The 21,101-nt window shown below is 40.6% G+C and overlaps 1 protein-coding gene across 1 annotated transcript; it reads right to left on the bottom strand.

Annotated features, from left to right (window-relative positions):
• Nucleotides 1-769: 769 nt before the first annotated feature.
• On the bottom strand, nt 770-17,613 carry ptk6b (PTK6 protein tyrosine kinase 6b). The gene is made up of 8 exons (XM_047370665.1): nt 17,075-17,613; nt 9,318-9,439; nt 8,496-8,656; nt 8,244-8,406; nt 6,060-6,218; nt 4,887-5,068; nt 4,644-4,797; nt 770-1,469 (listed from the first exon to the last, which is right to left on the bottom strand). The coding sequence occupies exons 1-8, from the start codon at nt 17,431-17,433 to the stop codon at nt 1,243-1,245; spliced, it is 1,527 nt and encodes a 508-aa protein (XP_047226621.1). The 5' UTR covers nt 17,434-17,613; the 3' UTR covers nt 770-1,242.
• Nucleotides 17,614-21,101: the final 3,488 nt, after the last annotated feature.

Genomic DNA, 21,101 nt, shown 5'->3' on the forward strand with positions numbered 1-21,101 from the left:
GAGATAAATACGGTGCTAGAAAAAAGGTTTTCATTTTGTTTTCACTTATATGACTGAAATGTTTCAGATCATAAAAACAAATTTTAACACCAGACAAAGATAACCAAAATAAATAGAAAATTCTTTTTGAAATGATGGAAAAAATTAATTCAGAAAGACCTGACCTTGTGTGAAACAGTAACTGCTTCCCTTGTTAAGTTGTGAATTACCTGCAGTTAAGCTCATTCTTTGGTAGGCTGAGCTCAGTTTCACTTCCCACATCCAGGCCTGATCACTGCGGTGAAACCACTTAAATAGAACCTGTCTGAAAACATGACGTAGGCTTAAGGAGCAAACAAATGAACATCATACAGACATTCAGGCATGGTGGTGGTAGTGTAATGGTCTGAGGCTGCTTTGCTGCTTCAGGAATTGGGCAACCTGCTGGAATAACTGGAACCATGGATTCTGCTCTCTAGGAGAAAGTGGTGAAGGAGAATGTGGGACCATCAGTTTGTGACCTTAAGTTCAAGGCACAGAACAATGATCCAAAGCTCACCAGCGAGTCCACCTCTAAATGTCACAACAGTTATAAAGTTGGATTGGCCTAGTCAAAGTCCAGCCTTTGACTAGGCCGCTCTGGTTGAGATGCTATAAGACAGGCTGGAGACCAAAATTCATCCAAAGCGACGTAAAAGACCCCCTGCCTATTTTTGCAAACACTTGCTGGCAGTACGGTAAAACCATTTATTAGGTTGAGGAAGTAATTACCTTATTTCATATAGCCAGGTTGGTTTGGATAGTTTTTTATTCTCTTAATAAATAAAATCATAATTTGGACATTTCTATTTGAATGTACTCAGATTATCATTGTCTCATATATAAAATGTATTTGATGATCTGAAAGGGGACAAATAATTTTTCACAGCACTGAATGTGAATGCTGGATAATTTGCCTTTAACGTTTGAGTTTGAGATTTATACATAAGATCCAAACATTCACAGTAACAGAACAGGTACAAGATTTAAAAGAGATGTAAAAGAGAAATTAATCACATTTGTAATGAATATTTGGACGATACATGTCATCCCTATTGCACATTTTTAAATGTTTAGCCTTCACAAGTAGTGTAAATCTTCATTAGAATTAGTCGTCCCTTCAGTAGCCTTTTGCTGCTTTGAGCAACGTAAGGATTATGTTTCAGTTATTCTTATGACAATGAAGAGTCTTCTTGGTAAAACTATAAAGGTTCCTGCTCAGTATCACCTTCTCTGCTGCCCCCCTGTGGTGGGAGGAGTCAAAGGGTGTTCCTCCAACTCATAGGAGCTACTTTCCAGCATGATCTTGACAGCTTTGAAGTCCGGCCTGTCTTCCGGCTTTTCCTGCCAGCATTTTAGCATGATGCTGTAGAGAAAACTGGGGCATTTGGTTGGTGCCTCCATCCTGTATCCGTCCTTCACTTTCTGATACACTTCTTGGTTGTTAAAAACTGATGGAAAGGAAAGGGGGTAGAGAGAAGGAGAATGAAAAAAATGCAGAAGTGGTAAATATCTCTAAAATATTTGCAGACAAGGGCTGTCTGTTTGATTACATCACTGCAGCACACTTTATAAAGAACCCTAAGAGCCTGAAACATACTTAAGTATAGTTTATCCTCTGATTCACACAGTCACATGCAAGAACTATTAGCTAATGCAGGTTTGCTAAACTTCCCACCAGAGTAGATGCAACTTAACTGGAAACATATTTCATCATGCAAACATGCAATACCCAATAACATTTAAGCACAGCAGACATAAAAATAAGCTTAGTGGGATTTTCTGAGGCCTAAATTTCACCACCACTCTCTTCCACTGCAATATTGCAACACATTTAAAGGACTACGTGATCAGTTCTTTAAAGAATGTTATGCAGACTGTATGGCTCACTGTGAGAGAAATACACTGCTCAAAAAAATATAGGGAACACTCAAATAACACATCCTAGATCTGAATGAATAAAATATTCTCATTAAATACTTTGTTCTGTACAAAGTTGAATGTGCTGACAACAAAATCACGCAAAAATCATCAATGGAAATCAAATTTATTAACCAATGGAGGCCTGGATTTGGAGTCAAACACAAAATTAAAGTGGAAAAACACACTACAGGCTGATCCAACTTTGATGTAATGTCCTTAAAACAACTCAAAATGAGGCTCAGTATTGTGTGTGGCCTCCACGTTCCTGTATGACCTCCCTACAACCCCTGGGCATGTTCTTGATGAGAAGGTGGATGGTCTCCTGAGGGATCTCCTCCCAGACCTGGACTAAAGCATCCGCCAACTCCTGGACAGTCTGTGGAGCAACGTGACGTTGGTGGATGGAGCGAGACATGATGTCCCAGATGTGCTCAATCAGAATCAGGTCTGGGGAACGGGCGGGCCAGTCCATAGCTTCAATGTCTTCATCTTGCAGGAACTGCTGACACACTCCAGCCACATGAGGTCTAGCATTGTCCTGCATTAGGAGGAACCCAGGGCCAACCGCACCAGTATATGGTCTCACAAGGGGTCTGAGGATCTCATCTCGATACCTAATGGCAGTCAGGCTACCTCTGGTGAGCACATGGAGGGTCATGTGGCCCTCCAAAGAAATGCTACCCCACACCATTACTGACCACCACCAACATTCAAAAGTGACCAAAACATCATCCAAAAAGCATAGGTACTGAGAAGTGGTCTGTGGTCCCCACCTGCAGAACCACTCCTTTATTGAGTGTCTTGCTAATCACCAAAGATTTCCCCCTGTTGTCTTTTCCATTTGAACAACATGATGTGAAATTGATTGTCAATCAGTGTTGCTTCCTAAGTGGACAGTTTGATTTCACAGAAGTTTGATTTACTTGGAGTTATATTGTGTTGTTTAAGTGTTCCCTTTATTTTTTTGAGCAGCGTATAATTTTGTTGTTGCTACTGCAGCGTTTAATGGCGGTGGATTGTGACTCATAGCTGAATTATCTCCTCAGGCTAATTTATTTCTCTTCATTTTGGGCCTTGTCTTCAAAAAGGTTTGCATGTACAAAACCACACAACTGATTTGCGTTTGCAACACTGATCTACAAACGAGGTACTAATCATATTGCGTGTGTAGAATCAGCAGAAGAGCAGGCGCCATGTTTTCAGCGTGTCTGCCTTCATGAATATGCAAAACATGATAATGACCCAAATGCGCATATTCATGGTGGAGGATATGCAAATGTCATCCCTTATCACCCACAACGCGATTAATGAAACCTGAAACGGTTTGCCGTGCTGTTTCCGCATCTATTTAGCACGTTTGAAATGCAGGTTCTAACTGGGACACAAAACTGTCTGCTGTCACTGTGGCCAGAAGGAGGCATAGATAGAATAATAGATGACGGAGAGAGAGAATCTTCTGTACATCTGTCAACAGATTTAGGTAGAAAAATAAATAAAAATATTAAAAATAGGGGAGAATAGAGGATTCTATGTAGGATTATCTTTTTTCTTGTGTCTGGATCATTCCAACCCACCATCACTGTCAGTGAGATCATCTGCTGCTGAAACACAAACCTGATTATGGTGAAGTGAACATAACTGATCAAGCACGCACAGCCTGTTAACTGTAATTACACATCATGCACAGGACCCACTGTGCTGTGATGCGATAATATAATTAATAGGAAAGAAATAAAGACATAATAAGGCAGATTCAATCCTTCATTTGCAAACTGGATGCTAAAATCACTTTTTAGCAGGTGAAAAATCACCATTTTAAGGCATCCTATTCCATGTGGTGAGAAAGAAAGTCTATGCTTTAACCTTGTCACTAAACAAAACTAATTGCATTAGTGACAGTACCATTGTGTCATTGCAGAGCAACTGGAGCTGGATCAGTTTGATTACGTTGTTTAAATGTGAACATATGCCAGGGGAGGGTTAATACAATGAAAAAGGATTTTGTCTCACCAAAAAACTATTTAAACAATTAAACACGTTGAATATTGTTCAAATATTGGCAAAACAAACAAAACGAATTCAGTAAAGTCATTGGAAAATAATTCATTTTTATGTATAAATGTTAGATTTAAATTCTTTGCAGGACAGTGATGTGACGTTATGTACATACAGATAGCCAACTTCCACAAACTACATGTTTGTTGTTAATATTACGTTGAGGCTTAAATGGCTGTTAAAGACAAACTCCAAACTCTGCTATTAACACCAGAACAGAGAAAGCTGTGTTTTCTAGCGAGGTCGTAACACAGATTATATGGGTTCTGGTATTCTGATCGGGGATTACAGTTTTATATTAACAAGGGTGATCGTCATGTGCGCAGATGGTGTTGCAGAGGGGAGAGGACCATTTCTTTCAGTGATGTTACCCTTGGCGTCTTGGCGTGGGAGTTTATGTCACCTTCTGTAGTCGCTTACTGGACGCTGGCAGTACAGCGCTCAGTCAGTGACTTCCTGCATCCTACCATTTAATCTCCATTGAAGATCACGCCTGCAACCACTGGGCAAATACAATACAACTTCAACCCATCTGCTACATATCGGCCAGTTCCGACGCCTGTACACTCCCACCCACTACTCAGTCTGGTTGCTTAAGCATTTTTGTCCATGAGTGTAAATACAGAAAAGCACATCACTTCACTAACCTGGGTATGGAATACCTCCATTGGTGATAATCTCATAGAGCAAAACTCCAAAAGACCAGACGTCTGACTTGTTGGAGAACTTTCCATGGCTGATGGCCTCAGGTGCCGACCATTTGTAGGGAATCTTTTTATCTTCTGAGATGTAGAACGGCTCCTGAACGAAAATTATTTTAATCTCCATAGCTGCAAATGAGATTCAACATCAACCGGCCAATAAAAACCACTTCTTCTCGCCTGACACACCTTGATGATTCGTGCCAGCCCAAAGTCAGCCACCTTGCAGATGTAGTTTTCTCCCACTAGAACATTCCGAGCTGCCAGATCTCTGTGGATGCTTTTTTGCTCTTCCAGGTATGACATCCCATCAGCCACCTGGATGGCCATGTCAATTAGCGATGCAATGTCTTGATTTTGTCCTTCTGGTCCTGAGACAGGAAACAAAACGGATGTAACATTAAGGTCTGACACATCAAACAGCCAAAGACAGATATTACCGACAAGACACCTTTTTAACATACTGTCAAATGAGGCAGCTTTTATAATGTATGATAACAACATAAGCAACTTGATATTGGTAAAAGTTTTACCGCATCCTCCGCACCTACTGACACTCCTGGTCAAGATGTGTAAAAAGCCCCACAGTGGAAAAATGTAGAAACAAAATTTAATTTGAATACATTTGTCCAGTGGTGTCAGAAATCTCACATTAAGAAATAACGCGAGAGTGAGGTGACAGCAAAAGCAGCCTAACACACCCTGTCCTGACACAGGAGAACACTGTGAATACACACTCAAGGGCAAAAGGCACACAAATATTTAGAATGGAAGCGCATCAAAAGCAACACGCATACAAAGACTTGAAAAGACTATCTGTTATACAAAATCACCTTCACTTCCTCACGTTTAGGACGTACATAACTCGTGTTTTTCAATACACCCGCATACATGCCAGGATGGAAAACAGCAGCTTCATGAAGGTACATTTTAAAAAACTTCATCCAGGAGAGGCACCTTCGGGTCATCAAATCTCCGTCACAACAATAAATGGTGTCTACATACCACATAGATGTTTAGGAGCCAGGCAAGAAAAAAAAAAGAAGCATTTTCTGTCCTACCATCACAAAAGTAAACTAGATGAAGATGGAGCTTTTTGGCAACAAACACTCCAGCTAGGTCTGGCATGAAAGGATGATAATGTGGAAAAGCACCTTATATGAACTATGGTATCCATCAACTCTTCATATAACAGAGTATTTTAAATACAAATCTGCAAGAAAAGTGAAGGAATGGTCAAAGATCTCTCTCTCTGTATGTATCTCTCTCTCTCTCAGCTATCATGTAATTAAACAATTAAATATGCGATATAAACAGTAAACAGGAAATTGTAAATATTTTGCCCTAAACACTAAGGTTTACCTCTGAGAAACTTGAGCAGGCTGCCTTTCGTCATCAACTCGGTGATGATGTAATACGGCGTCGACTCCGTGCAAACAGCAAACAGAGAGATGAGGTGACGATGATGAAGGTTTTTCAGGATTTGAACTTCCGTTTGAAACTCTTTGTTGTCCAAAGAGTCTGTCAAAAACATAAAATGTCAAAGGAAGAACCAGAAACCGATTAAAAAGAGCAACTGCAGCAGGAGGAAAAGAGGAGTTAGAGGAGAAAACTATGCTCTCCTCTTGGATGATTTTTGTTCTTCTTGGTAGAATTTGGTTAAGCCTTGTATGTCCATCTGTTGTCCTGTAGCTGTTCCATAAACTGGAAAATGCTAGCTGTTCATGTTAATTAGCTTGAAAATGTTTGGCATTGTTTGAAACAAGCAGATAACTTTCTATTTAAGTTGGTTTCTGCAGAAAACAACATGTTTCCACAGAAATACAGCAGTTATATTCCTCACCCTAATATGTCAAATGCCCAATGCCAGGACTCTTTAACAGGATGGGGTTGTTCTCTGCTCTGTATCATCAAATATCAGGATTTGCAATCATTTTTTTCTTTTATTGAAAATCAAGGGATACTTGAATTTCTAAAGAAAAACTAAGAAGTTTGGATATTTTATGATAATAATTTTGCAACAGTTATACATTTACTTGTTAGTATGAGTAAGGATAATTAGTCAAGAATGAGTCAAATTGTTCCTGAGCTGCTAACTTGCAGCAAGCATTTACTTACTATTAGCATCTAACAAAGGAAGACCTGAGTGCACAGGATGTTGCATAGAAATGACTAGATTAAGAAAAGCTGAGATAGTTTACAGTGAAGTCTTCTCAGTTTAGACTGCACATTACACTAAAAGGCTTCAGTGTTAAGCCCTTTCTTAGCTCTAATGCAACGTTTCAGAAATAAGGCAAATCTTGAGATCCTCCTCAGTTTGAAGGTAATCATAATCTTTTAGTACCTGAAAGATGTTGCTTTGCACCCTCCTAAAACTCTATGCATCAACAAGACCTTCCTATGTGGATTCTACCATGTATGATAACTGCTCCACACTTGCAGGCCCTGGCCTTGCACAACTCAGTGTGACCACATCAGGATGGAGGCATGTGCTACATAATCACCCCACACAAGCACAAAGCTACTACCGCAGGTATAACGTCGGTCTCCATGACCTTATCACAAGCTGCAGAACTTTACCTGTACATTATGGTAGGTTCCACTGCTTCAACCATCAGTTTCAAACCTACTTTGACTGAGCGACACAAGCAGTTTATCAGCAGCATAAATGGATACAGGTGAGAGTTTCTCTGAACAGAGAGCTTTGCACTGCTGATGTGTTAACTTGCATGCAGGTTCTAATAGAAAACAGCTTTGTGTTTGTGTTTCAGTCTCTGTGAGCTGATCATTCAAAGGCTCCAAAGTGTGAAGTAACCTTTTGTTTACTGCAAATGTCCCAAACACCAATACAGGTCATATTGCTCTCTACTCAGTCGCTTTCTAGTTGTCCCTCTGTCCTCATTTTTCTCTTCACTAAATGCAATACTGGGTTTTTTCTTTGAATGCATTATAGATGCATGCTGTGATCAAGCTTTAGTCTGAAAAGGTAGGTATTTTGCTTGGTTTCCCAGCGAACAGCAAAGCTGAGCAAGCCTTATTACTGCAGTCAAGTTGGGGAGGATGTAGTGAGAAAAATGGTGTGGAGAAATAGCAGGTGTGCTGCCAGGACAGTGCGCAGGATAATGTTGCAGCCTTGCCATGAGGCCACTGTGCCAGGTCAATTCTTTCTGACCAAGACACAGGGGTGTTCATGGGCACATCATGGACACGCTTCCGGTGTTGCCACCACACTCTCCAGCGCTCCACCAGGAACCCAGATACGCTGGCCCTGCTATAATAAACCACCATGTTTCCTTGCATGCTCAAACCAGCGGGGAAGTCTTAAACTCTGTCAAACCTATTTGGGAGCTCACTATGTGCCAAAAGGAATCTGAATGACATCCACAACATGGCTTATTTATATCAGTGTATATTAGGACTTATTAATCTTCTGTGGGAACAAAACGATTTGGAAGTACTTTGAATCCCTCTACCCAACATTCTCTGATAATTAGATAGCATTTCTCGGAACTAGCATTCAGTGAATCCGTTTGGTTGACAGAATACCATTTTTTAAGATCTTAATGGCAACATTGATGTGGTTCTTCCAGCGGCCATGGAAGACCTTAGAAAAACAGCCAGTGCCGAGCTGTTCCCCAATGGTGAACTCATCTTTTGGCAGAATCCAACCATCCAGCAAATGGTTGATATCTTCGATGTTTGGCTTTTTCTGGTACAAGAAACACACAAAGGTAGTTTTAGGTGACCTTCACAGTTAGAGTGTGAAAATTTTTACTTAATTTCATTTCTCCTTCTTACCCTCTTGCATACACTCCCCAGGGACTCTATGTTGTTGAGGCTGTTTTTGCAGTAGTGATCCACCAGGTCAACCAGAGAATTGAACCGTTGATTTTGCTCCACATAAAACGTCTCATCTATATGGAAGATCTTAAAATGCCGGACCTGACTGTTCGATTTCACTGCAGAGAGATTTACACAGTCAGACAGAAGCAGAAGTGGCACAAATCAAAAATCTAAAAAATAGGATGTGAAAACTAAAGTCTGTTCTAAAGAAGTTGGAAAACAGAAGAGAGCCACTCTGGCACCAAAGAACCAGTGTCTGGTTTACCAGACCTGGCTTACGTGATTGGAGACATGCTGATGTGCACAGGGACCACCTCATGGACACACTTCCGGTGCTGCCACCACCGCTACAATAACCACCACAACGCTGAACTACTGACCCTTTGGAGAGGTCTCAAACTCTGTCAAACCTATTTGTTAGCTGACTATGTGAAAAAAGGAAACTGAATGACTTCCACAACGTGGATTATTTATGTAAGACAAAGCCTCTAATTTGATAAGCAGCGAAACATCTAAAAGATGCAGCCCTGAAGAAGCCAAATGTCAACTCCTGGTTGAGATTATTTTGTGAAAAAGACTGTAAGGTGGCAGCAAAAGGGTTCTTGGTTCCAATCCCAGGACTTTCTGAATGGAACTTTCTGCATAGAGTGTTCATGTTTACTTGCATATTCTTCCTCAGGCTCTCAAATGACAATTTCTGAGTTGTAAAAACGTCCTCCTTTTAACCCCATGATGTCTATGTGATCCTTTGTTCATCAGCACCGCCTCTACTCTTGCCTGAAAGAACATATCCAACGCCGCCCCTCTCGCTTTGTCGGATGAGGAAAGCAGACTCCTGATTTGCTGGCTCCATCAAGTGGTTTTGGGCTTCGAAGCGACTCATTGTCCCGTAAAACCATCTGGATGGAGACAAAAAAAATATCAGTGAAATCTCTGGGAACGAAATAACTGAAAAACAGCATGCTCACGAGGAAAATATGCAAAGCTGAGGATTTCTGAAGGTCTTAGCTCACTTAAATGTTTCAGACTAAAACCCAATCAATTAAAACAAAGAGAAAGACACAGGCCAAAAATAGCATCCAAGGGAGAAAGTATCCTGATGATCTCCAACACTTTTGGAAAACATTATTTGGACTGACAGCTCAACACCTGAACTCCAGGAAAACCTCAAACTCAGATTCCTCGCAAAAAATGGGTCATTTTGGTGTCCTCATTTTCCAGACAACTAAAATGTATCTACAGGTCCTTCTCAAAAAATTAGCATATTGTGATAAAGTTCATTATTTTCCATCATGTCATGATGAAAATTTAACATTCATATATTTTAGATTCATTGCACACTAACTGAAATATTTCAGGTCTTTTATTGTCTTAATACGGATGATTTTGGCATACAGCTCATGAAAACCCAAAATTCCTATCTCACAAAATTAGCATATTTCATCCAACCAATAAAAGAAAAAAGTGTTTTTAATACAAAAAACGTCAACCTTCAAATAATCATGTACAGTTATGCACTCAATACTTGGTCGGGAATCCTTTTGCAGAAATGACTGCTTCAATGCGGCGTGGCATGGAGGCAATCTGCCTGTGGCACTGCTGAGGTCTTATGGAGGCCCAGGATGCTTTGATAGCGGCCTTTAGCTCATCCAGAGTGTTGGGTCTTGAGTCTCTCAACGTTTTCTTCACAATATCCCACAGATTCTCTATGGGGTTCAGGTCAGGAGAGTTGGCAGGCCAATTGAGCACAGTGATACCATGGTCAGTAAACCATTTACCAGTGGTTTTGGCACTGTGAGCAGGTGCCAGGTCGTGCTGAAAAATGAAATCTTCATCTCCATAAAGCTTTTCAGCAGATAGAAGCATGAAGTGCTCCAAAATCTCCTGATAGCTAGCTGCATTGACCCTGCCCTTGATAAAACACAGTGGACCAACACCAGCAGCTGACACGGCACCCCAGACCATCACTGACTGTGGGTACTTGACACTGGACTTCTGGCATTTTGGCATTTCCTTTTCCCCAGTCTTCCTCCAGACTCTGGCACCTTGATTTCCGAATGACATGCAGAATTTGCTTTCATCCGAAAAAAGTACTTTGGACCACTGAGCAACAGTCCAGTGCTGCTTCTCTGTAGCCCAGGTCAGGCGCTTCTGCCGCTGTTTCTGGTTCAAAAGTGGCTTGACCTGGGGAATGCGGCACCTGTAGCCCATTTCCTGCACACACCTGTGCACGCTGGCTCTGGATGTTTCTACTCCAGACTCAGTCCACTGCTTCCGCAGGTCCCCCAAGGTCTGGAATCGGCCCTTCTCCACAATCTTCCTCAGGGTCCGGTCACCTCTTCTCGTTGTGCAGCGTTTTCTGCCACACTTTTTCCTTCCCACAGACTTCCCACTGAGGTGCCTTGATACAGCACTCTGGGAACAGCCTATTCGTTCAGAAATTTCTTTCTGTGTCTTACCCTCTTGCTTGAGGGTGTCAATAGTGGCCTTCTGGACAGCAGTCAGGTCGGCAGTCTTACCCATGATTGGGGTTTTGAGTGATGAACCAGGCTGGGAGTTTTAAAGGCCTCATGAATCTTTTGCAGGTGTTTAGAGTTAACTCGTTGATTCAGATGATTAGGTTCATAGCTCGTTTAGAGACCCTTTTAATGATATGCTAATTTTGTGAGATAGGAATTTTTGGTTTTCATGAGCTGTATGCCAAAATCATCCGTATTAAGACAATAAAAGACCTGAAATATTTCAGTTAGTGTGCAATGAATCTAAAATATATGAATGTTACATTTTCATCATTACATTATGGAAAATAATGAACTTTATCACAATATGCTAATATTTTGAGAAGGACCTGTATAAACCAGAGGCAATGTAAAATATTAGCAAATACATTTCTCAGTCAAGTTCACTGTTTAATTTTCTCGCAGAGGGTTTTATATTTTCTAAATTTAACAAGTTTTTCACAGTTTGTTGAAACGTTTAACCGAATCAACAAACCGCAGCCCTGAAATGGGAAACAAAAGTCAGTCAAACTTTGTTTCTTGAGTCTTGAAGATTCAATCAGTCATTTAAACATGTCTTTAGCACATTCCCCAACCTACTAAACTGGTAAACCTTACCAGAAATCAGTTACAGAAAGTTTTTCAACCTTTTCAGGGAATACTGCTTGTACCTGCTTACATCTGGGAAAACCGGGGCCACACACTTCCCATTCTGTTGAAACAATAAACGGTGAGAGATACTGACATGGAACAACAGAAGTGGTAAGGATCACAGTCGTAGTGTTCGTGTCTCCGTTTACATGACTGCTCACCGGATTGGAATCATGCTGGTATGAAAAGCATGACAGGCATTTCTCACAGTATTCAACAGGGAGTTTTGAGCAATAAATCTTGGATCCAAAGTAAAAAAGAAAGAAACTTGGTCATGTTGTAACAGTGAACTCAAAACTGCTGTTCCATCCAGGTAGAAATGGATCAGTCCAGTCTCTGATTTGGACTGGTGAAACTGGTGAAACAAAAAACAAGCTGTCTGACTGCTAGATTCTTGACTTCCTGAGTCTTCCAGAGATAATATGGATATAAAAGCAAAGACTCACGCCAGTATTTTGGAACTGATAGTTGTAACAGTTAAGTTAATTTCCACAGTAGTTTCTAATTTTGTCCAAAGCTTTACGCAGATCTACCTGACTTATGTTTATACAGTCTAACCTCCTGATCCAAGTCAGCGCAATGCAAAACGTTCACCGTTGACCTTTATGATCTATTTGGAGGGCGAAGTACCCTTAGATTTGTCTTAGCTCCTAAAAAGGACAGATCACACCTAGTTGATATACCTATTTAAAACCTGTGATCACTTAATTGGTGCATCTTATTAAATTAGAATATCATAGAAAACTGAAGTTATTTCAGTAATTCAATTCAAAAAGTCAAACTCATATTTAGATTCATTACACACAGTGATACATTTCAAGTGTCTTTCTGATCATTTTGATGATAATGGTATAAGGCTAATTAAAACCCAAAATATTACATGGGACTAATAATATTATGCTGTGGTCATGGTATGGCCTACACAATCATGGGAAAAACTGCTGAAGTGGTCCTGCAGACAGCTGTTTTAACCCCACACAAGGAGACAGGCAAAGTCAGCACAGACATCTACCAGTAAATTTTAGAGAACTTCATGCTTCCCTCTGCTGATAGGCTTTATGGGGATGCTAACTTCATTTTTCTAGCAGGACTTGGCATCTGCACACACTGCCAAAAGTATCAACCCCTGCTTTAATGACCATGGTATCAGCAGCAAACTGGCCTGACCTGAACGTCTCTGAGAATATGTGAGGTGTTGTCAAGAGGAAGATGAGAGACACCAGAGCCAACCGTGCAGACGAGCCGAAGGCTGCGATTAAAGCAATCTGGGTTCCCATTACATCTAAAAAGAGCCACAGGTTGGTTGCATCAACACTGCACTGATGCAGTAACTCAAGCAAAAGGAGACCTGACTAAATACTGAGTACATATACTGAACAACAGTGGAAATACTTATCAGTATCGCTGTATAAAAACATTTTTTAAAGGCTTATGATCTATTTTATTTATTTCTGCAACTTAATTTAATCTTTTCATTAGCTGGAAGACATTTTCATCAGAAAAAAACTAAATAAAGCTTGATATTCATCACTTTGTGTGCAATGAAACTATAAATATTTTTCTAATTGAATTCCTGAACTAAATTAACACTTTAATTATACTCAATTTTAGTGAGATGCACCTGTATAACAAACTGATGCATTTACAGTCATATTCAGTAAATTAGAATATAAGTAACTCAAACACAAAGGGAACCATATTATATACAGTAGATTAAATCCACACAGGCTGATGTTTTATAGCCTTTATTTGTGTTAATTATGATGATTTTCTGCTTACGGCTAATGAACATAATGAGATTAATGATGAGAATATTTAATCAGACCAATTAAAAACATGTTTAATACAGAAATGTGGGCTTAATGAAAAGTCTGTTTAATAAAAAGGTTGTTATTTTCAAAAGGTACTTTTGATCGGACAAACGAGCCTCAGTTTATTGAATACGACTGAATATATTTGGTAAAGTTAAGAGTTTCATTTGAGCAAATAACCGAAGCAGCTGAGAAATAAACTCTGATTCTGATTCACATGTCTAGCCTACTTCCTTGCAACAGGAATCGCTCACATTTTTACGATAGGGAACTTTGAGCCTTATCAGTTGCAGGACATTGTCTCTGCACAGCAGCGCCTTCAGTCACAGGCTGCTGGTTATTTATTTACTACCTTGCAGTCCCATCATCATCATTATTCTGGGTGTTCACCATGTCATGAAGTGTAAATGTTTAGTTTGCTATAGAAGTTGCAGAGTGATGGTGACAACAATGTCTGTACAGTGCTAGCAGAAAGTATTTGCACCCCTTTGCCTTTTCCACCCTTTCTTATTTTACATACTTATTCTAAATGAGAGATGAACATTTTTTCCTCACAAAGATCCACAAACAGGGGTCCATAATACCAAGGCAAAATCAACCTTTAGGAAGGTTTATACAATTTTCTATCAAGACTTGTCAATCCAGTGTTTTATTAGTATTTATACCCATGTCTTGCAGTTGAAGTACATTTGGCAGCGATCATAGATTCAGATCTTCTTGGCCATGTCTTTACAAGCTTGGTACATCTGTTTTGGGTATTTTGGGTATGTTCTGCAGTTCTTCTCTGCGATCTTCTCAAGCTCATTTGGCTGGGCAACATTGGTAGACAGACATTTTTAGGTCTTTCCAGAGATGGAAAGATGGTAGATGCTGCTACCGCCATGCTTCACAGTAGGCATGGTATTAGACAGACCATGAGCAATGTGTTATCTTCCAGACATGAAGCTTGGAGGTCAGGCAAAAAGGTTATATTTTTGTGTTTTGTAAGATCAGCTCATTTTGCTTCCAATGATCATCTCTAAGTTGCTTTTTGGCTAAATTTAAGTGGGCTGCCATGTGCCTTTCAATGATGAGGGGCTTCCATCTGGATACTGTATCATGTAGGTCTGAGTAGTGGAATGCAGTACCAATGGTTGATCTGTATAACTATAAGAAAACACTTAAGCTCCGCTGTGACCATTGTGTCCTTGGTCACCTCTCAGAGGAAAGACCTTCTCTCCTAATTACTGGTTGGGAAGTGTGGGCGAGGCTAGAAAGGTGGCCAAGATAACATAAACCACCTCTGGAACCTGACTGAAAATCTCAGGTGCCAGCCCCCGTGATTGACAGGCCAGTGTTGCTTGAAAGAGTTAAGAGTAAATAAGGAATACAGAGGAAATGTCTATCAACTGGCTGTCAGGATTGGACTGAAAGGAGCTACTTCTATACATATTCCTGGGTTAGGTTTTAAATTAATGAATATTTAACATCACATGTCGGTGTGTGAGCAGACTATGGTTATGAAAGGCTACAACCTAAGGTTAGTCTAAAGTTACATTTTATTACATTAATGGGAAAAGAGAGGAAATCCGCATCATTGTGAAGACTTAAATTTTATTCAAGTTACTCAGTGCTGGTTAGTCAGCATGTTTCAGTTTGGTTTTAGAAATTTAACTCTGCCAAACATAATCTTGATATGTAACCAGGTTGTCTTATTTTACATAGGAACCGATAACAAAACAAAAGGAGGAAATTTCAGTGAGTTTTGAGAAGAACAATTCAGGTGCATATCAGGTCCAGACAGACTCCAGTACCAAAATCATCAGCCCTGGAAGTCAGACTGACACAAGAACCCAGTTTAACACCAACAGTTCAGAGGCAGTAAACTGGTTACCAGTTCAGACACTGAAAAATGCAGCTTTTAAAAGGGGGTTTGACAGTTTTTAACATTAATTCAGCTTCTAACTATAGAGGATTTTTTTTCTGTGAAGTCGTTGCCTTGCAGTTATATTAAAATTGACTGAATTTATGTTTTTAGAATTTCTTTGGGGGTGATAGAGAGCCAGGGGTTGAACTCCTCACATCTTCATAAAGCACTCAAAGGACCAGGTGGTGGCCCCGTACTTACCTACCATAAATGGACCTATTTTAGCTTTTCTGACACGATACATTATAGCAAACACATGTATTAAAAACGGCAAGATGACTGCTTACACATAAAACTATAGGTTAACCACACTATTTAATATTTTATTTAAGTATGTGTCCATAATGAGGCTGCACAATATATAGCGATATTATCAGTGTCACAATATAAGTGTGTGCAACATTCATATTGCAAAGAACTGTTTAGAGAGCTATACTTGTTGGTTAATATGTTCTAGTGTGTTATTAACATGCATTTTTTATGTCCATTTAATTTTTAGCCAGTTGGTCAGAGTCTAACGACAGTCAATCCTAAAACTGGACACAACTGACGTCGCCCTAACCTTAAGGTCACAGAGTGATGGAAGCACTGAGGAGAGAGGAAGGAAGAAAATAGATACATATCACAGCTCATATTTTTGTCCCAATATTTACCAATATTACTGCCATCACAATATTTTCTAATACTGTGCAGCCCTAGTCCATAACTACAGTACTTATACGCATTCTGGACATCAAGAGATCCAGAGAAGAGGGTACAGCTCAGCCATGTCTGATAAATCATTTGGGATTAATAAAGTATTTTTGAATTTGACTTGAGTTTGAATAATGTTGCCACAAAGTCAACGATTAATAGGAAAGAGGACACTCAACAACTCTCAGGACAAAGCTCAGCCGGAGCACACTGTTAGTCCCAAAGTGTTTTTAATGATTCTGGGTTTAAACTTTCTGCAAAAATCAGAGCCACACATGAGAGACAGAGAGAGAGAGAAATGCATCTGGGTAATGAAAATGATCAAGAAGGTATGTTCCTGAAGCACCAGGTTAGAGAAACAGAATATTTTCTTTATCAGTATATGGATCCTCTGATAAAGTGCACCATTTGGCCACCCTTTGAATAAAAATCTATCCGCCACTGTTGGCTGTCCAGATCTCATGAAGGTCTCAGTGGTTCCAAGTTTATTTCATTTCTAAATAATAACAACCACAATTTTAGGATGCTCAGTGCAGCCAAATGTTTTGCATCTTTCCCAGAAGTTGTGCTTTCCTTTCCCTTCATCTCCTGGTTTCTGCTCTAACATGCAAAGGTGACACCTTACATAGAGGGATGTTTCACTCAAAATCATATTGAATCAGCTGAATTTACCACTGATGGACCCCTGTTAGGCTGCAGAGGAATCCCCAGGATGTTCAGCAGCTGAGCTCGTAGTGTCATAGCAAATGGTTTGAATCATCATGTAGTTATTATGTTGACTTTTTTTTTTTAGAAAGAAACAAATGTCTGAAAACACGTTTTAACATTGTTATTAGGAGCTATTCTGTGTAGATCTTTTGGAAGAAAGTCAGGTATGCCTGACAACATCTCTGTAACGTAACAAAATGTGGGGAAAAGTAGAGGGGTGTAAATACTTCCTGGTGGCTCTGTGGATGATGTGGAAAAACTACTCACGGCTGCATCTGCAGGGATTCAGCCCTCGCCAGGTAATTATGGGGCACTATCCCGGTGCCCACGACGCACCCGTTCTTGCCGATCTTCCTTGCAGTCCACCAGTCTCCGTTGCGGCTGATGACATCGAGCAGATCCCCCTCCTGGAAGGACAGCTCGTCCTTGTGCCGAGCTTCGAACGACCAGATCCCCACGTAGATCGCGCTGTCTGGCGGCCTCTCCGGGGGCGGCGGAGGGAACGAGGGTCTCTTAAAGGGAGGATTATCCACTTCGTCATCATCACCTTCTTTAGGCTTTTCTTTGACGATCCTCCTCCACAGCTCCTCCAGGCAGGGGCAAGCCGCCCGCAGACACTCACACATTACCGTTCAGGAAACGCGTCCCTACTGCGCGCTTGGAGCCGCTTTCTGCTTCAGTGGAGCCAACACCACTGATTTACTAACACCTGTCGGACAGGTAGAGAGAAACGCCAAGAATCCTCGGAATGTCTCACAGATCTGGTTGGGTTGGTTCTGAGAGTGTGACTAACAAGTGCATTCAAAAACTTCCTTCTAGTCTGACAGTAAATGACAGTCAACCCCGCCTATGATGACAGTCATAAATCTTTACACTCTGCTGCCACAATGACTACAGCAAAATAAGACCAATATGCTTGCATGCAGCTTGGTAAACTTCAGTCTCTGCATTGAAATAAAAAAGACTGATAGAATAACTGGTTTTATCAACATGAAATACAATTCAAGTTAAATAAGGTTAAAAATAATAACTGTTTAAACAGACTCAAATTAGTTCCAAGACCTGATAGACTGACAGTTTTAGAAATGTAAAATCACAACACTCCTAGGTCGGTAGATGATCAGAATCAGAAAAGCTTTATTGCCAAGTACGTTTTTGGACATACAAGGAATTTGTTTTGGCGTAGTCGGTGCAATACAATACAAATTAAACAGTATAAACATATCTACAATATAATATAAATATATGTGCACAGTTTTAAGTGAGTGAGAGTAAATGTAGAGCAGTATAAGATGCAAGAGCAATACAACAGTGCAGGTGATCATTGTGCAAGTAAAGCAGGAGTCCAAGCTGATGATGCAGTCAGTTTGAGACTGGGGGGGGGGGGGGGGGGGGGGGGGGGGGGAGCAGAATGGGTGGGCCAGAATATGGTCTGGGGCTAGGGGGGGTTGAGGGTTTGAGGTATGTCTGTATGTGATATGACAGCAGGGGACTGGAGGCTGGGAGCACCTCAGTGGTGTCTGCAGTCCTGGCCTGTCTAGCGGACCTCTGGGTGCTGTGCTTGGCTGGACCGGATACTCGGACTGCTCCAACTGCGAGGGGGCGGCGGCTCTTCTGTGGATCCTCCCTCGTGGTTTCTTTGAGGTTCTGGTCTCCGGGCTTGGTTTGCGCTGGACTGATGTGTGTGTGCAGGACAATAGGGGGCCAGGCCCCCTAGAGCAGATTCATGCTGGCGCCTTGGGGCCCACCCTCTCCTCTCTCACATTTGTAACACCACACAGCAGTGGGGTCTTGGGTGTGGGACGATGAACCTTGTGGGCATGGGGGGAGCACCATGCAGTGCCCCCACTCTACTATATTTGGTGCCGTCCTGGACCTCAATTTGAGGTTGGGTTGAGGGAGACTCTGCTGTCCAAAAACTGTGGCATCTCGCACACTCAAGCCACAACCCCAGGTTAAATGCATTGTATTATTATTTAAGTCTTTTTATTGAGTTTAAACGTTTTAGAACAGTACAGCCCACAAAGCAGTAACAACAGGTGCTACAAATCACAAAGGCAACAGTAGCGAAGGCAAGAGAAAAAAAGACAGAGAAGGGGGTAGAGCTGGCCTTCATTTCAAGGAGAATTCAGTTTCAAAGTACAAACGAAATAGCTGCCATGTGATATTAAACTTCTAAATAGAGTCACTGACAGTATGTTTCAACTGTTCAATTCAATTCAGTCAGTCAGTCAATCATCTACCGCTTATTCCATAGTGGGTCGCAGGGAAGCTGGTGCCTATCTCCAGCAGTCTATGGGCGGGAGGCGGGGTACACCCTGGACAGTCAATTCAATTCAATTTAGTTTTATTTATATTGCACCAATTCACAACAAATGTCTCAAGGCTCTTCACAAAGGGTTTGGAATGATGCAGGCTTGTTGGGGAAGTTAGAATAAACTACTGAATGTTAGAGTTTGGACATTTTAGAATGGGCTATGTGTAGGGGTACTAAGTAAAATAATAAACTGATAAAGTTTGTCCATGTAGAGCCCACTGGTGGCCATTGTTACTAAAAACCACAAGGATTGGGGATACCTCCCTCGGTCAGACTGATTATAACCATTGGAAAAGAGAAGGTGTCATACAGGTAGCAGAAATGGAGGGTGTGTTTGCACCTCAACCATAACTGAGAGGGTTTAGGCTAAACCTGACTCCCCCTTACTCCATCCAACAGTGAGGGAGGAAGGCAGAGGTAAAAATAATTGGAGAGTGTTGTTTCCTGTTACATTGTGTGAAAGGAGGGTAACTAAAATGGGCTAAATCAATTCAGTCAAATCCTATAGATTTCAAGTCAGGTTCAAACATTCTAATTAATCCTAACTATCAAACAGTTCAGTCAGATTCAGTTATTTATTCAAATTGGATAAAATGTTTTTCTATCTAAGGAAACCCAGCAGATTGCATCCAGTCAGTGACTTGCAGCATTCCCTCCTCCTGGATGAGCATGTAGAGACAGTGGACAGTCACTGGCATTGACTTTGCAGCAATCCCTCATACTGAGCATGCATGTAGCGACAGTGGAGAGGAAAAACTCCCTTTTAACAGGAAGAAACCTCCAGCAGAACCAGAACCAGGCTCAGTGTGAGCGGCCATCTGGCACGACCGACTGGGGGTTTGAGAAAAAGTACAGCTGCCATACATGTCCAAACATTCATCATTTTTACTGACTGAAAATTTTTTTTAAATGTAAAAGTTTAGGTACCAGACAAATTACATCTTTCATTAACCATGTTTTTTTTTTTTGGATAAACACAGCAAGTGTTTTTAAAAAAAACCGAGTGGCCCAGATCCCATTCTTGTTGCTGGTAACAGACTAAAACAAATTAAACCAAGAGAGTAAGAAACATTTGTCTCAAAAAAGGTAATAACGCAAATGTTGTTTGGGATCTACATTGATCCTTTTCTACAACATCCAACTACTTTGTTTTTCATAAAAATATAATATATAATATATATATATAATATATACAAATAATATATATAATAATTTTTTTTTACATTTTGTGTCCTACTAGAGCTTTCAACTTGATGATTTTGGTCCACATGGCAAACGGTTTGGACACTACTGAACCATTCTATTGCAACTGTGCTTTCTGAATGGGGCTGGAAGGTGAACCTCTGCCCCAGTCTAAGGTCTTTTGAAGCATCTAAGGAGGTTTTCTTCCAGGATCGGTCAGTATTTAGCTCCATCCATCTCTCTGTAACTCAGACCAGAAAAGTATGCTTACAACTTACTCTGTCTGACCAGAGCACCTTTCTCCACGTTGTAACAGAAAAGTTTGGAAATGTCAAAGAATTAACAATAACTTTGCAAGGCAAAATATTTTATCTGTACCCAGAGTCTTCTATTGTGGTATGACCCGTTCAAGTCATGTTTAACTCTATTGCTTTAGATTTACTTTGGTTTTCCATTGGTTCTTTAAATCTCTTTTTTTTTTAGCAAATATAAAAATGTAAGGCAACCAAATTAGTTTACCATATTTTTTCTACTGAGAAGATAAAAAATGTGTCTGTCCACCCATTAAACTACATTGACTCCTTTAGCAAGGAACTCCTTAGACAGTTAGAAAGTGACTGGACAAAAATAGCATCCACAGGAGATTTTCTAGGCCAGACCAAAAACACAAAGGTCCAGCTCATATTTCCACCCAAAAAACATCTTGATGATCCACTTTTGGGAAAATACTCGCTGGACCTATGACAGGAAAGTGGAGCTAGGGTAAAACTAACAGCATTTCAGAGAGAGAACGTC

This window comes from Girardinichthys multiradiatus, chromosome 1 (genome assembly GCF_021462225.1).
Source record: "Girardinichthys multiradiatus isolate DD_20200921_A chromosome 1, DD_fGirMul_XY1, whole genome shotgun sequence".
In the NCBI taxonomy this organism is placed as follows: domain Eukaryota; kingdom Metazoa; phylum Chordata; class Actinopteri; order Cyprinodontiformes; family Goodeidae; genus Girardinichthys; species Girardinichthys multiradiatus.

Excerpts from the sequence above, each read along its gene's own strand:
- ptk6b (XM_047370665.1), bottom strand. The coding sequence starts at position 17,433 with ATGTGTGAGTGTCTGCGGGCGGCTTGCCCCTGCCTGGAGGAGCTGTGG. Across the intron at positions 4,798-4,886 it reads GGCTGGCACGAATCATCAAG|GAGCCGTTCTACATCTCAGA; the intron begins GTGTGTCAGGCG and ends ATTTTCGTTCAG. Across the intron at positions 1,470-4,643 it reads TGGAGGTATTCCATACCCAG|TTTTTAACAACCAAGAAGTG; the intron begins GTTAGTGAAGTG and ends CCTTTCCATCAG.